The 14,127-nt window shown below is 42.2% G+C and overlaps 1 protein-coding gene across 2 annotated transcripts; it reads right to left on the bottom strand.

The window, feature by feature from the left end:
- Positions 1-537: 537 nt before the first annotated feature.
- On the bottom strand, positions 538-10,083 carry stx12l (syntaxin 12, like). 2 transcript variants are annotated; one of them, XM_061049529.1, is made up of 10 exons: positions 9,847-10,083; positions 7,840-7,972; positions 7,666-7,735; positions 7,439-7,538; positions 4,305-4,442; positions 4,161-4,204; positions 3,006-3,111; positions 2,855-2,927; positions 2,679-2,761; positions 538-1,687 (listed from the first exon to the last, which is right to left on the bottom strand). In XM_061049529.1, exons 2-10 carry the CDS (start codon positions 7,937-7,939, stop codon positions 1,595-1,597), a joined length of 807 nt encoding a protein of 268 aa, XP_060905512.1. In that variant the 5' UTR covers positions 7,940-7,972; positions 9,847-10,083; the 3' UTR covers positions 538-1,594. The 2 variants fall into 2 exon arrangements, with proteins under 2 accessions (XP_060905512.1, XP_060905511.1); XM_061049528.1 differs by having other exon boundaries at positions 9,852-10,080.
- Positions 10,084-14,127: the final 4,044 nt, after the last annotated feature.

Below are 14,127 nucleotides of genomic sequence, written 5' to 3' on the forward strand. Positions count from 1 at the left end.
TCACTTATTGGCAACTTTTCGGTACTAGACCTTCATCTGGCAAACCTTTATGTTGTGTATTTAAAAGTAAAATTGATGTCTTTAAAAAACACTTTTAGCCTTACCTTTGATAAAAGTCTGTCAGTGTGGAAATACTGAAAAAAAAACTGAATACATGTACCGTCTATTTTCATGTATGTATCATTTTAATGTTAGTGTAAAACTTTAAATGTCACTCTATTATAGTCTTTTTCTTGCATTTTGAAATAAATAAATGTTGTTGTTGTACCTTTTAGGACCTGTGTGATGTTAGAAAGGTTTTCATGGATTTGGAGCTGTAGATAGAGAGTCTTGGTATGAATCTGTTTAACCTTCAAATATAATAAAACAGGCTCATTTCTTATTTTTTAAGTACCCAGGAGTATATCTCCAGACCAGCACTTAAATGTGACAACTAAAGTGCTCTTGCACAATGGTTGCTCATTTTAATGTCTTCTACTTTTCTCTCATCGTGCTAAGATCTCCCCCTGGTGGACAGAATGACACATTACACCAGCAGATCTTCATCAGGCGTGTCTGTATTGAACTCTGCAGATCCAGTGAAACAAGAACACTTTACACAGACACTTCTTATTAAACAGACAGTGTTGGAAAGGACTACATACAAAATTGTGCAACATTGCATTTCATAAGACACAGAACTAGAGGAGTGATAAAAGTTACTCTATACTCTAATATAGGAATGTGAGATTTATGTCGACATAGGACCAATCCAAATCTCCCACCTGAGTCCTGAACATCAAACTCTCACGGACGCAGCAAACATCAGGAGTGTGGTGCTATAGTCTTTATTTAAATTAATCTATACCCAACTTAAAGGAAGAATGTGCGACATGTTCCACATAAATATATGTGTGTGAGTGAGAAGCTTGAGTCCCGCTGGCTGTGTTGTTGTCAGAGCCGTGTTTACATGGACGGGACGGCCGGCTCCTCCCCTTGTGTATAAAAGCTGTTTTAGTCAAGAACTAGAGAGAAGAAGAAGAACATACTCACTGATTATTTGGATGTCATGTTAGTGTTTTTAGATCACTGTCACTCCGTGTCAATTTATGAGCAATATGAAGCTAACTAAAGAGCGCTAACATTAGCATGCTAACACAACAATGCAGGACACAGGCGATTGCAGGTCGTGCAAAGGACAATTTTGTCCGCCTCTTACGATTAATGGTGCTTAATTATGGTGCGTTCTAATTCATAACTCCTTTGTGTGAACACGAGTGGAGAGGGGTTGGAGGTGTGTCTCTGGAGGAGAGCGGAGGTGTCTCCAAACAGCAGTTTGTTTTGGTTTGATGCTGGTGCTCAAAGGCGCCATCTACTGGATCAAAACATCGCACATTCTTCCTTTAATATTCAAAAGGCAAGAATTATGGATCCCTCCTCAAAAGGGGGCAGTGGAGGAGGAGGTTAGGATTGGGCTGACTAAAGAGCATGCATGCACACATACATAAAAACTCTCTCTTCCTCTTACAAACACACACACACACACACACACACACACACACACACACACACATGCTGGAAGTCATCTGAAGGTGTCAGTGGGCGGGGCTTCTCCTCATTTGATGGCCTGCCAGATGATGATGATGATGATGAGGAGCAGCAGCGACAGCACCATGGCCAGTATGCACATCCTCTTACGGGACTTCTTCTGCAAAACACACAACGCATCACAGCAAGTTCATTTACTGCAGCATGTTTGATGTAACAACAGGCAGGAGCTTCATGTTTCACACAAAGCTTTTATTTTAATACCGTCAACAATCAAAAAAGAAAAACAGCTCTGCATCACAGATTGCACGTTTTCTCTTTTGACTAGACTACATGCTGCAGCTGTCCTTACAGTGAACGCCTTTTGTATTCTTAGCAATTCAAACAACTCAGGCATAATGTGAGCAGTGGCAATTCTAGAGTCTACTGGGGCCCCAGGCAAGAAATAATTGGGGGCCTTACAACCTGCATTAATCACCATCATGTCTGCCATCGTCTCTTATAGACGAATAATTCTGCTTCATTTTTCTTGGTTGACTTTCATTGATAAGGTATGCAACACTTAGCAAGGCAACGAGAGTGAGTGCTGTCAGATGGGGCCCCGTTAAGGAGGTTTCCTACCGTCATTGCTAAATTTGTGCATTTTGGGCCGCTGCTGTGGTTTAAAGCATTAGCATGCTAATGCTAGCGATCTTTATTATGCTCGTATCTTCACACTGCATGTAAATTTACCTGAAATGAGCGTGATCTAGAAACACAGTTAAGCAGTGAGTACAGTATGTTATTCTTCTTTTCTCTAGTCCCTCAATTAAATAACTTTTATACGTGAGGGGAGGAGTCAGCCGGCCGTCCGGGCGATGTAAACAAACTGAAGATAGGACTCTGAAAACATCACAGACAGTGGGACTCGGGTGTTACACCCATTGTAGACAGTCATGACTCAGAGTTATTTTCAGAGGAGATACTTGATTTCTATTATATTTAAGTGTGAAAAATCACATATAAAGACTTTAAAGTTTGTGAGCCCTCAGGGGCCCCCTACTGGTCTGGGGCCCCAAACCGTTGCCTGCCTTGCCTGTTGATAAAGCAGCGCCTCTGCATGTGTGTAACTATGAGTCCTACATGTGAGGTTTGCATCATTAGTGTCTCACCTGGTAGTAGGAGGCCTTCTGCAGCTGGGCGGCTCCTCGGTCTACATGAGACTCCGCTCCCTCCACGTTCGCCTCGATGCTGTCTGTGAATCCAAACACAAGAGGAGCTTCACATGCACGCTCACATCCAAAGGAATCGATCAAATCTATTCATCTGAGATTCCTGTGTGACCTACCGATGGTCTCTCCCTGATCGTGGATCATCAGCGCCAGGTCCTTGAAGATCTGATTCACGTCCATGATGTCAGCCTGAGGAGAACAGAGTGAACTTAAAAACAGAACTAAATGTGTGTTTTTTTTTACAGTGTGCAGGATAACCTCTGATACCTCCAGCTGTTTGATGTTGGTCTCTCTCTCCTTGATGGTCTCCAGGTCCTCCTCTGTGATCGGGGGCTCCTCTGTCTGAGTCTGGGTCTGACCCCACTCACCTCCTCTGCACAATCACACACAACAACACAACTTTATTTAACTTAGTCCACGAGTCAAAGAAAGCGTCCAAAGGAGGGATGCTAAAGACAACACCCATCCTACAAGCAGCTTGTTCTACATCCAATACCTGCGCACTGTAACATCCAGAACCAAATACCAAACCGCTTGGTGGAAACGGTGCTAAACAAGCAGTATGTTTCTTCTGTCTATCAGTAGGCTTTACATTTACTTTGCCAATATAGTGGTCACCTCCACTGGAAATAAATGTTTGATGTTACAAAAAAGGCTTTTTATCACCTCAAGAACATTGTCAGAGTCCGACAGTTTCTCTCTCAAGTCAATGCAGAGACACTTATTCATGCTTTTATCACCTGTAGAATTGATTACTGTAATGCTCTTCTTTCTGGTCTTCCGAAAAAGAATATTTCGCAGTTACAGCTTCTCCAAAATTCAGCTGCAAGACTGCTGACGAAGACCAGAAAGAGAAGCACACATTACACTGCACCCGTTTGTTTTAGAATTGATTTTAAGATTATCTTAATGGCCTTGCGCCCCCCCCTATCCGATTTGCTTTTAACTTATGAGCCCACCAGAGCCAGGTTTTCTGGTAGTGGTCTTTTAATTGTTCCAAATGTCCAAACTAAAACCTACGGTGAGGCTTCTTTTTATTACAAAGGCCCCCGTCTGTGGAACAATTTACCAGGAGACCTGAGGGCAGAACACAATGTAAACATTTTTAAAAGCAAACTCAAGACCGACCTTTTCAGTAGAGCGTTTAACTGAATCTCATTTCATCTAGTTTTATCACATTTTGAACCTCCTGTGTTTCCTCATTCAGAATAAATGACAGCGTTTCCTCAGTTCCTGTTCGTATCGAAGTATTTTTACCTTAGTTTTTGGATTGTGGGATAGGGGTGGGGGAGGGAGTCATGTTGTTGCTGTTTGATTAAATGTTGATGTAAAGCACTTTGTGATACATTTTTTGTATGAAAAGTGCTATACAAATAAAGTTTGATTGATAAGGAGCAGATTAAAGACCGAGAAGACGCTTACTTTTCAAATGTGACCAGCTGCTCGTTCACGTTTCCTCCATCTCCCTGCAGACGGGAACAAAAAACAATTCAGTCAGCTCACATCACTTCTCCCTTAACATTCACTGTGTTTGCAAGTCTTATATCATCAAGCTCTGCTGCTCACTGTGACTCTGGATCCGGCTCGAGCCCGGACCACAGACTCCTTCTCCTTCTCGGCGGCTCTCCTCTGAACCAGCTGGAAGTTGTTGAGAGCTGCGGAGAAGTCGTTCATCAAACGCTCCCTCCTCAGCTTCTGCTGCCTCTAAAGGAGAGAGGAGGGGGAAAGACGCACGTTTAACATGCTTTCTTTAGCGCTGTGAGGTGTAAGAATCGCTAAATAAAGAGTACGTACTTTACAGTTTGAAAAATCATTTGTGCTTTTATCTGGCTGTCTTTTAAGCTTTTACAGCAGCATCATGTTTTTTTTTCCAAATAAAGCTCCGCCTTGTCGAGTCCTGCTGTGCTGTGATTGGCTAAGGCATTCAATAGATCAAACACAGAGGATATTCAACCAAGGCAACTTTTTATTATCAAAACTTTTATCTAAAAAAAACCCAAAACATCAGTGACCACCAAGCAGCAACCTCTGGGGCTGAGAAATGCCAAAAGCTGCAGTTCCTTGAGCGTCCACTTGAGGCTGTCACAGAGAGTGAGTCAAGCCCCATAAAGCCCCATGTTAAAATGTTTTAGTCTCTCTCAGCTCATTTCTCTAAACATGACAACTCTACAGGCTGTTTGAATTACATTAAGGCGTTAAGTTATGTGTAACCATGGGGGTGGACTCTTTGATTGACAGGTGGGAGTGGCTAGCTGTCTGCTAGGTGTCACCTTAGCTAAACTTACTCAACTTACAAAACTTCACCTCTGGGCTGTTTTTGTGGAGTTGGAGCCTTTTTTTTTTTACATTTAAATATCAGACAAATAATCTGTGGCTTTGTAACCACTCAGTAGAAAGATATATATTTATAGAGGGTGTCTTAGTGTCAACTATGAAGAATAAATATTCTACAAAGCAGTCATAAAAGTTTAAGCAATGCATGAGAAAGGAGATTAGCTTCAGCTTTTCATGAATGTGAATACTACGTACTCATGATGTTAAATGTGAGCCATCAGAGGAATGCAGAGAAAATCATGTTACTGACATGTTTCTGTCATGTGAAGTGCATGGGGACTAAACACCATTTTCCATTCCAATTAATCTTTGCCTTTGAGCTTCCTCACTTTGATCTGGTTCATGTTTCAGTTACAGAATGATGCATGGAAATACTTTTTATAGTCTTTATTTTAAACAAATGATTTGCCTTGTTAGTCTATAAAAAAGCAGCAAAGGAGTGGAAAGATGGATTGATAAGGAACTGAGATCTAAACTGACTCAAGACCTCTCTGTGATGTCTTTATTTGTTGAGCTTCTACGATTTCAGCCTGACATAGGACTGATTTTTCGTACAACTTATTTTCAAGTCGGGCCCAATTTCAGCGCGATAGCCTGGTTGTGTAAAGTACACTAAGGCACGACGTTTGATCACAGCTGCTCGCTAACAGTCGGATGAACTTATGGCATGTTTGAAATTTTGGTCGTATGACTGCACACACTCGCACAGTGAGAGCAGAGCCAGATTTACAGACTCCCCCTCTGATCATGAAAGAAACGTTGGCAGGAAATATCTGCAGACAGACCTGCAGCGGATGGGGATATTTGTTTTGATTTAGCTACGAGTTCGCTTGTGTTTATCGGTGATGCAGATCATGTGTTGGTGAGAGCGTTTTTGCCGGTGTGTGTATTTGAGCCGTGCCTCTGAGGGCGCGGTCACACCAGCCATCCGTACCGTGCCCAAGCACGCTTCAACGCTAAAGTCCAGTTCGTTTGGCCAGTGTGACCGCTCCGTATCGTGCTCAGGCACGGTACACTTCCTTGGCTTTGGCACACTTCGGAGAGGTGTGCTTCGGCACGGTACACTTCATGCAGAAGCACGCGGGTAAACAACGCTGACAGACTTCATTAAGTAGAAATCCAGAGTTTCATGGCTGTATCTGATTAACATGACTCAATATAAGACACAAAGTAGCTGTCATGCTCTCTGTGTTGTTCTCTGATGTGCAGACACGGACTCTGCTGCACGTCTCTCTCTCTCTCTCTCTCTCTCTCTCTGTCTCTCTCTCTCTCTCTCTCTCTCTCTCTCTCTCTCTCTCTCGTCCGCCTGTTTGTAAACTGAGCACGCTTCATAATGACATAAAGCGTGCATGTGTTGTATTACGACGTTATGTACAAGAGGTAATCATGCTTTTAGGCCAGTGTGACCGCGGGCCGTGCCGGCCAGCGTGGGAATGGCACAGCGGGGGGGCAATCGTGCTTGAGTACAGCACGGGGCAGATGACCAGTGTGACCGCGCCCTGAGACAACTCAAACACACATAGATCTTCAACCTCCGTCTGTTGGAGTTTTCTTAGGATGATTGTGAACGCTTTGTCCTGATGAGCAAACTTTAGTTCCTTCTGTTGAAGGAGTGTGATTTTGATTGACTGTTCCAGTTGTATTTTTCCTGTAAGATTTGAATTATTTTATAAGATTGGATTGGTTTCTCTTTTGTTTGTTTTGTGGAAGAAGCTTTTTTTGAGTTGTACATTTTGTCTTAAGCGTGTCAATAAATCATTTAAAACGTTGCTTATATTAGTTTCTATTCGCTGGGTTTTATTTAATTGTTACATCTCAGGGAACGTAACAGTCATTGGCTGTTGGTTGGTTGTGTCCTGTAAGGTAAAATCCCAATTTCTGTCAGTTTAGTCGGACATCTTTAAAGACCGTGATGTAACAGCTGTTTCTAGTCTAAAAACATCTTCTTTAACAATAAGAGCTATCTATGTAGGGATTCTTTCTGTGAAGTTGTCAGACACTAAGAATAACAATCTGAGCCTGTCAGAGACAAAAACAAGAATGTTTAGTGGAGGCACTTTGATGGATCAAAGATTATGTTGCAGCCATCACAGCCTGTTTTACAGCTGCAGGTTGAAGCAATCGTCTGAAGGAATTTCAAAACTGTTGTACCTATAAGTTACCTTTAAGTACCTATAAGGACCACAAAAATATTTTGTCAGGGTCTAATTGTTTTTTTTGTATGTATGTGTTTATCTTGTTCTTATTGGGGAAAAAAATACACATTCTGTACGGACATTACTAAATGGAAATATTGTTAATATGTAAAAGTAAAAGAATTAGAGAAGTTAGAGAATCAAAAAAGCAATGTATAAAAATAGACGGACCTGTTCTGATGGAGAAGGAGGCGGAGGCAGAGACCCGAGCTCCTTCAGGTGTCTGTTTGTCTCTTTAGCCAGCTGGTTGGTGTAGTGCTGGAGTTGCTGGCTGCTCACACACACACACACACACACACACACACACACACACACACACACACACACTGTGAGATTTAGACACACACACTTCATCAAAACACAACATGGGACCACAGTGAACCCAGACGAGGACTCACAGCTTCTCCTGCAGCTCCGACGTCTCCTGACGAGTCTCCAGCTGGTAGAGCAGATTCTTGATCTGACCGGCTGCACAGAGAGAGAGGTGCAGATTCAGAAAACATAGAATCCTGTGTGTGTGTGTGTGAAGTGTTACATTGTGTGTCGTACACACAGTTACACTGCTCACTCACAGTTGTGGCTGATCTTCTGGATATTGGAGCTGCACGTCTGGACAAGGCCGTTAAAGTCCCCGGGCTGGGACCAGCCGCTGTCTGCTCGCATGTACGACATCCTGACCGGAGGCGAACACACTCACAACACAAACTACACACACACACACACACACACACGCACACAGGGAGGAGGAAAGGACTGAGTGAGAATCAGAGGAAAGAGCAAATACACAAATCCTGTTTGTCGCTTTTTTGTCCATATCCTTTACTGCTTATGTTGCTTATTTGTTTTATTTGTTAGACAAATTAGATTCAAATATCAGATCAATAATAAAAGAGAATACATAGATTAAACTAAAACACGTAAGTCAAATTAGACAGGAAGTGACTGAACTTATGGGATAAATAAAAATGTTTGACGACCATGAGATCATCTTTTAATTTTTACTGTGTACAAAGTGATTATACTTTTCTTTTTTTTCTTTTTTGTTATTAAAAGTTAGATATTTCTTATTAATCTTATTTTATTTTATGTATTATTGGGGGGTGGGAGGTGGGACGTGGGGGGGAAAAAAGAAAAAAGAAAAGAAAAGGAAATGCTCAATGTCAAATGTTTATGTCCAATGCTTTTTTAAATTTTCTTACTTCTTTTTTCTTAAATAAAAATATGCTTAAAAAAATAATAATCTTATTTTATACTTTTGCTTGATTTCATTTCACTGTAACTTTGACTCCTTGATTTTTGAAGCCTGTCTTATTATATTTGGGTCCTGTTTTTGTTTAATATTGTGGGGGGGGGGGGGTTATCTGTAGGTCTGGACCAGCCTGTGAGCCGCGACTCGACACGGACTGAGCAAACTGTGAGCCCGAATCCTCATGAAGACGTTCTGAAGTGGATTGTTAAACAGAATCCATTTTGATTGGATGAGACCCGTTGGGACAGTCTCTGTGGTCAGCGACTTTAGAGCAGTGGTTTTCAATTGGTCTAGCCAAAGGACCAACCACCAACCCAAATTTGGGATATTTCTTTTAACCAATCGGATTTATTGAATGAAAAATACTGTAGAGCAGTTTGGATAAGAAAAAGAACAAAGAACCAGCATGTTTTAAGAAGCGCTTCATCGACTTTTTGACACTTTTTTTTTTCACAGTCACAAGTTCACTACCCACTGAAAACGGCTCTGCGACCCACTTTTGGGTCCCGACCCACCAGTTGAGAACCACTGCTTTAGAGTACCACGCAGAGCTGATTTATAAAAGTAATCATTTACTATTATTGATAGACCCAACACACAATTAAAGGTACTTAATAATTTGCTTAAATAATAGCAAAACGACCTGTTATCATGAATATGCAAATAAATATAATTTTGACGTTTTTCTTCCATCTCTCTTGGATCTTTTTGAATCGCCTTGTTGATGTAATGTACTTTATAAATAAAGTGTCCTTGCCTTATTTATTACCTGGTTAGTGGTTTTTTTCCTCTACTTTGTTGTGCAGCTGAAACCAGAGTCTGACATGATGGGGCTCAGAGATACAACAACAACAACAACAACAACGACAGAATAAATCACTGCCCTCCACTCCTTCTTTAACCGTCTGAGGATGAAGATGTTTGTGTTTGTACAGATCCTTACAGACTTTTATATTTATGTGAAGGACGCAAGTAAAAACACAAAAAAAACAGAAAACAGGCGCCCAGCCGGAGCCAAACCCGAGCCATCACGTGGATTAATCTTCTGACTGATCTGAGGAAAAATACACCAACGAACCGGAAGCTTTAATTTCACATCAATAAAACATCTCAACCTTGAATTCAAAGCAAACTGTCATCGACATTAAATGATACAGAATAGCGATCATTAGTTATTAAATCTAATTACAGGCCGTTATTGGTCGTTCATAACATGTTCATTATAACTTGTCCAATCACTGCCAGCCTTCAGATTTGCTCCACAGGTTTTCCACAGCAGGTGAACTCGCCACTGTCAGAGGCTTGATTAAATAATAAAAGCATTGGATACCTTACTTTTAGAGTGAAGCTGCTCCCACACTGTCTGCTGCCTATCAAGTATTCCTGGACCACAATAAACCCAGCCCGTATGACGTCACACGCTCGCAGCACTAATCCGACGTCAGCGTGCACGCCGAGAAAAAAAAAAAGAATAATTAAACTGTGCGTCGGGTGAAAAAAGGTGGCAAAAGCGTGTTTTCAGTGAGTTCACGTGTTCATATCTTTATTACTACACAGGAACTATCCGGTGTCTTTTCTCTGCGTGACGCTCCCGGTCTCCTCTCTGTGGAAATATTTCAGCCACATGACTTTCACGCAGGCTTTAATAATAAGCCAGCATTGTGCAGCCGAGCACGTGACAGCAGGGAGAATTAACTCATTACCCGGCCGTAACCATGGTTACCAGCAAGAAAGGAGGATGAGACCCCTCCTTTAGAGGTTTGAAGCCCATGACTTAAAAAACAAATGATGACATATTTTAGGAAAGTTTGCACAGTTTGAGGACTAAATCCATCATTTGATTTATCTTTTGAAGCAGGGGTCCCTAAACTTTTCAGAGAGTGGGGACCCCCACCATCCCTGCAGGTGGTTGAGGCATATACTATTATCGATAACTTTATATAATGAGCACCTTTAAAAACACAGGTATACATAAGCATAAAAAAGAACAAATCAAGAGAACCCAAACACAGAAGAACCCAAACAGCAAAATGCCCGAGAAAGATATTTAAGCAATCACAAGACCCAACATAAGAACCCAGGAAACACAAGAAGCCGACAACATGAGCTGAGGCCGAGAGAACCAAAGATTTAAGAGGATGTAAGCATCTAAAAGAAATAAAATCATATAACAGAAATTTACAAATGAAGGCAAAACAAATATAAACATGTTTCAATCATTTTATATCCATATTGTAGGAGCCAAAATGCTTGTTTTATTTGATCCTTGCAAGAAACCTAACAGAACACTATGAATTTGTATTTGAGTGTAATTCCGACACCGAACACTAGGTGGAGTCTTGACATATGCTGTGCATAAAGTCAAGGCTCCAGGTAATTGGATTGTAACAGTTTATGCTTTATGATGTGTTGGACAGAGTGAGACATTTATGTTCATTAGTGAACCCCGATCATGAACTATAATAAACAGATTGAAGACTCTATTGGAAAAGAGAATCAGACATTTGTTTGTTGCAACGCCAGGTGCACACATCTGGAAATAGTTCCACAACTCACATCTCAGTGGTGACTGCTTTGGACAATATAGGGTTTCTTTTAAAATGGTGAAAGTTAGACTAGTAGTAGTAATCATTTATTTCAGAAAAAACAAAAACATTTTGACTGAAAAGGTGAAGGCTGAAGCTTTAGCTTATTGCACCTACCCTTGTTACAAATCTCATTATTTAAGACATTACAAGTTTGGTTACAAAAAAACAAAACGTATCAGAACAAAATTTGTTCCAAGAATTTCTTTCAAAACAAAACAAATGAAACAAAACAAAAACAAAACAGAAGTCACACTCACAAAAAATAATCAAACCGACATTTCATATTTGTTAAACACCAACAAAAAATGTAATCTGGAAAGACTGAGACGGCATTTCCAGTATGGAGACTGCTGATGATGAGCCTCCAGAGCCTGTGCAGGCTCCAGTTACAGATGGGCAACGACATTCAGGCTTCTTCCATTTATATTTACAGCCTATGGTCCAAAGCACTAAAACTGAAAGATGAACAAAAAATTGTCCTCTCAAAATTTCTGGGAATAAAGCCAGACGAGAAATTTGACCGTTCTCCGATAAAAACACAGATTGAGAAATGATTTCCAAAGTTGTTGCAGGTAAACTTAAACGATCCCTCCTGGTCAAGTCTGTAAAAAAAAAAAAAAAGTTGTTGGGTTCTCACCATGGACGCTTGCCTATATAAATGTATTTCAATCAGGAGAGACTCAAGTAAGAGCTTACAATAATTTATTGAAAAATTTGGGAAAAGATAAATGTGCAAAGTCTTTGGCGATGAGACTCCGTCATGATGACTTCAGGCACTCAGAGGGGATAGCGAGGCCGACAGCAGGATAGCATTTCTCGAGTCTATTGGGGCCCAAGGCAAAAATCAATTGGGGGACCCTCCAACTGTCATTCATCACCTTTATGTCTGCCAGTGTCCCGGCACTTATTCCTCTACTTTCCAGTTTTTTTCCCCCTCGGCTATAGTTCCTAATTTCTCTTTTTTTCTTTTATTGACAATCTTTGGGTTTCACAGCAAATATTCCAGCGACACTTAAAGGGAGTGCTGTCAGATGGGGCCCCCTTAGGGAGGTTTCCTACTGTCATTGCAAAACTTGTACATTTTTGGGTCACTGCTTTTGTTGAAAAAAAATTGTAAGCCATGATGGTCCCCCTCGTAGTCTGAGGCCCCAAGCAGTTGCCTGCCTTGCCTGTTGACATGCAGCACCTCTGCAGGATAGGATACCCCCCCTATGGAGTCTAAAGACCCTGGTGGTGGTGGATATACCCCCCTATGGAGTCTAAAGACCCTGGTGGTGGTGGATATACCCCCCTATGGAGTCTAAATACCCTGGTGGTGGTGATACCCCCCCTATGGAGTCTAAATACCCTGGTGGTGGTGATACCCCCCTATGGAGTCTAAATACCCTGGTGGTGGTGATACCCCCCTATGGAGTCTAAAGACCCTGGTGGTGGTGGTGATACCCCCCTATGGAGTCTAAATACCCTGGTGGTTGTGGATATACCCCCCTATGGAGTCTAAATACCCTGGTGGTTGTGGATATACCCCCCTATGGAGTCTAGACCCTGGTGGTGGTGGTGGTAGTGATACCCCCCTATGGAGTCTGAAGACCCAGTTGGTGGTGGATATACCCCCCTATGGAGTCTAGACCCTGGTGGTGGTGGTGGTGGTGATATCCCCCTATGGAGTCTGAAGACCTTGGTGGTGGTGGTGGTGATACCCCCCTTTGGAGTCTGAAGACCTTGGTGGTGTTGGTGATACCCCCCTATGGAGTCTAGACCCTGGTGGTGGTGGTGATACCCCCCTATGGAGTCTGAAGACCCTGGTGGTGGTGGTGATACCCCCCTATGGAGTCTGAAGACCTTGGTGGTGGTGGTGGTGGTGATACCCCCCTATGGAGTCTGAAGACCTTGGTGGTGGTGATGATACCCACCTGTGGAGTCTGAAGACCTTGGTGGTGGTGGTGGTGATACCCCCCTATGGAATCTGAAGACCCTGGTGGTGGTGGTGGTGATACCCCCCTATGGAGTCTGAAGACCTTGGTAGTGGTGGTGGTGGTGATACCCCCCTATGGAGTCTAGACCCTGGTGGTGGTGATACCCCCCTATGGAGTCTGAAGACCTTGGTGGTGGTGGTGGTGATACCCCCCTATGGAGTCTGAAGACCTTGGTGGTGGTGGTGGTGATACCCCCCTATGGAGTCTAGACCCTGGTGGTGGTGGTGATACCCCCCTATGGAGTCTGAAGACCCTGGTGGTGGTGGTGATACCCCCCTATGGAGTCTGAAGACCTTGGTGGTGGTGGTGGTGGTGGTGGTAGTAGAATGCAGGATGTGAAGAGGAGTGGGTTTCTCTATCTGAACTGTGCTGAGCTGGAATGGAGGGCAGGGAGACGGTGGAAGTGGTCGAGAGGGAGGGGCTAAGTTGAATGAAGAAAACTGAATGAATGTGTGAGAGAATATAAAAGTCTTCCTGCTTGATCTTACGCTGACCTCCTTAAAGAAAGGTCAACAGAATACCTGAGAGGGGTCTGTTTGAAGCTCGTGGGACAAAGTATTTTTGGGTCCAATGACATCACATAACGCTGCAATACCAAGTTCAGCCACCATGTTAAATTGGCTTCAATGGTCGGCGCACTTCCTCAGGGCTTACCTCGATAATGACTGGAAATGTTCAGGAGGGCAGAGGGTTTTATCGCGTGGAATCAAGCACCGACTTAATGACTTTTGATTGTTTTAATTTTTGTAGTTTTGCATAATAATAATAATTTCTAAAAGTAAAGGCACATTCCAGAGAGATCATCTGCAGCTGTCAAACTGGTAGAAAAAGGCTGGTAATCTACGTTTAAATCTGCAGAGTTTGTGTCAGGACTAACTTCATAAAATGAAACATGTGTTTGAGTTTGCATGTTTTTTGTTGTTGAAATTGTGAGATCTCAATGGGACTAACCTGGATAAATAAAGGTTTAATTAATTAATTAAAAAAACTAAAAGTTAACACCTACTTAAATAACAGGAACACCACAAAGTCATAAATTTCAGGCAT

Source organism: Labrus mixtus, chromosome 11 (assembly GCF_963584025.1).
Source record: "Labrus mixtus chromosome 11, fLabMix1.1, whole genome shotgun sequence".
NCBI classification, from domain to species: domain Eukaryota; kingdom Metazoa; phylum Chordata; class Actinopteri; order Labriformes; family Labridae; genus Labrus; species Labrus mixtus.

Bases quoted from the DNA above. Each gene is read 5' to 3' on its own strand.
- stx12l (XM_061049529.1), bottom strand. From the start codon at position 7,939: ATGTCGTACATGCGAGCAGACAGCGGCTGGTCCCAGCCCGGGGACTTT. The intron at 7,736-7,839 runs GTGAGTGAGCAG...CTCTCTGTGCAG, and splicing joins CCAGAAGATCAGCCACAACT to CCGGTCAGATCAAGAATCTG. The intron at 2,762-2,854 runs GTAGGTCACACA...TTGGATTCACAG, and splicing joins CGATCAGGGAGAGACCATCG to ACAGCATCGAGGCGAACGTG.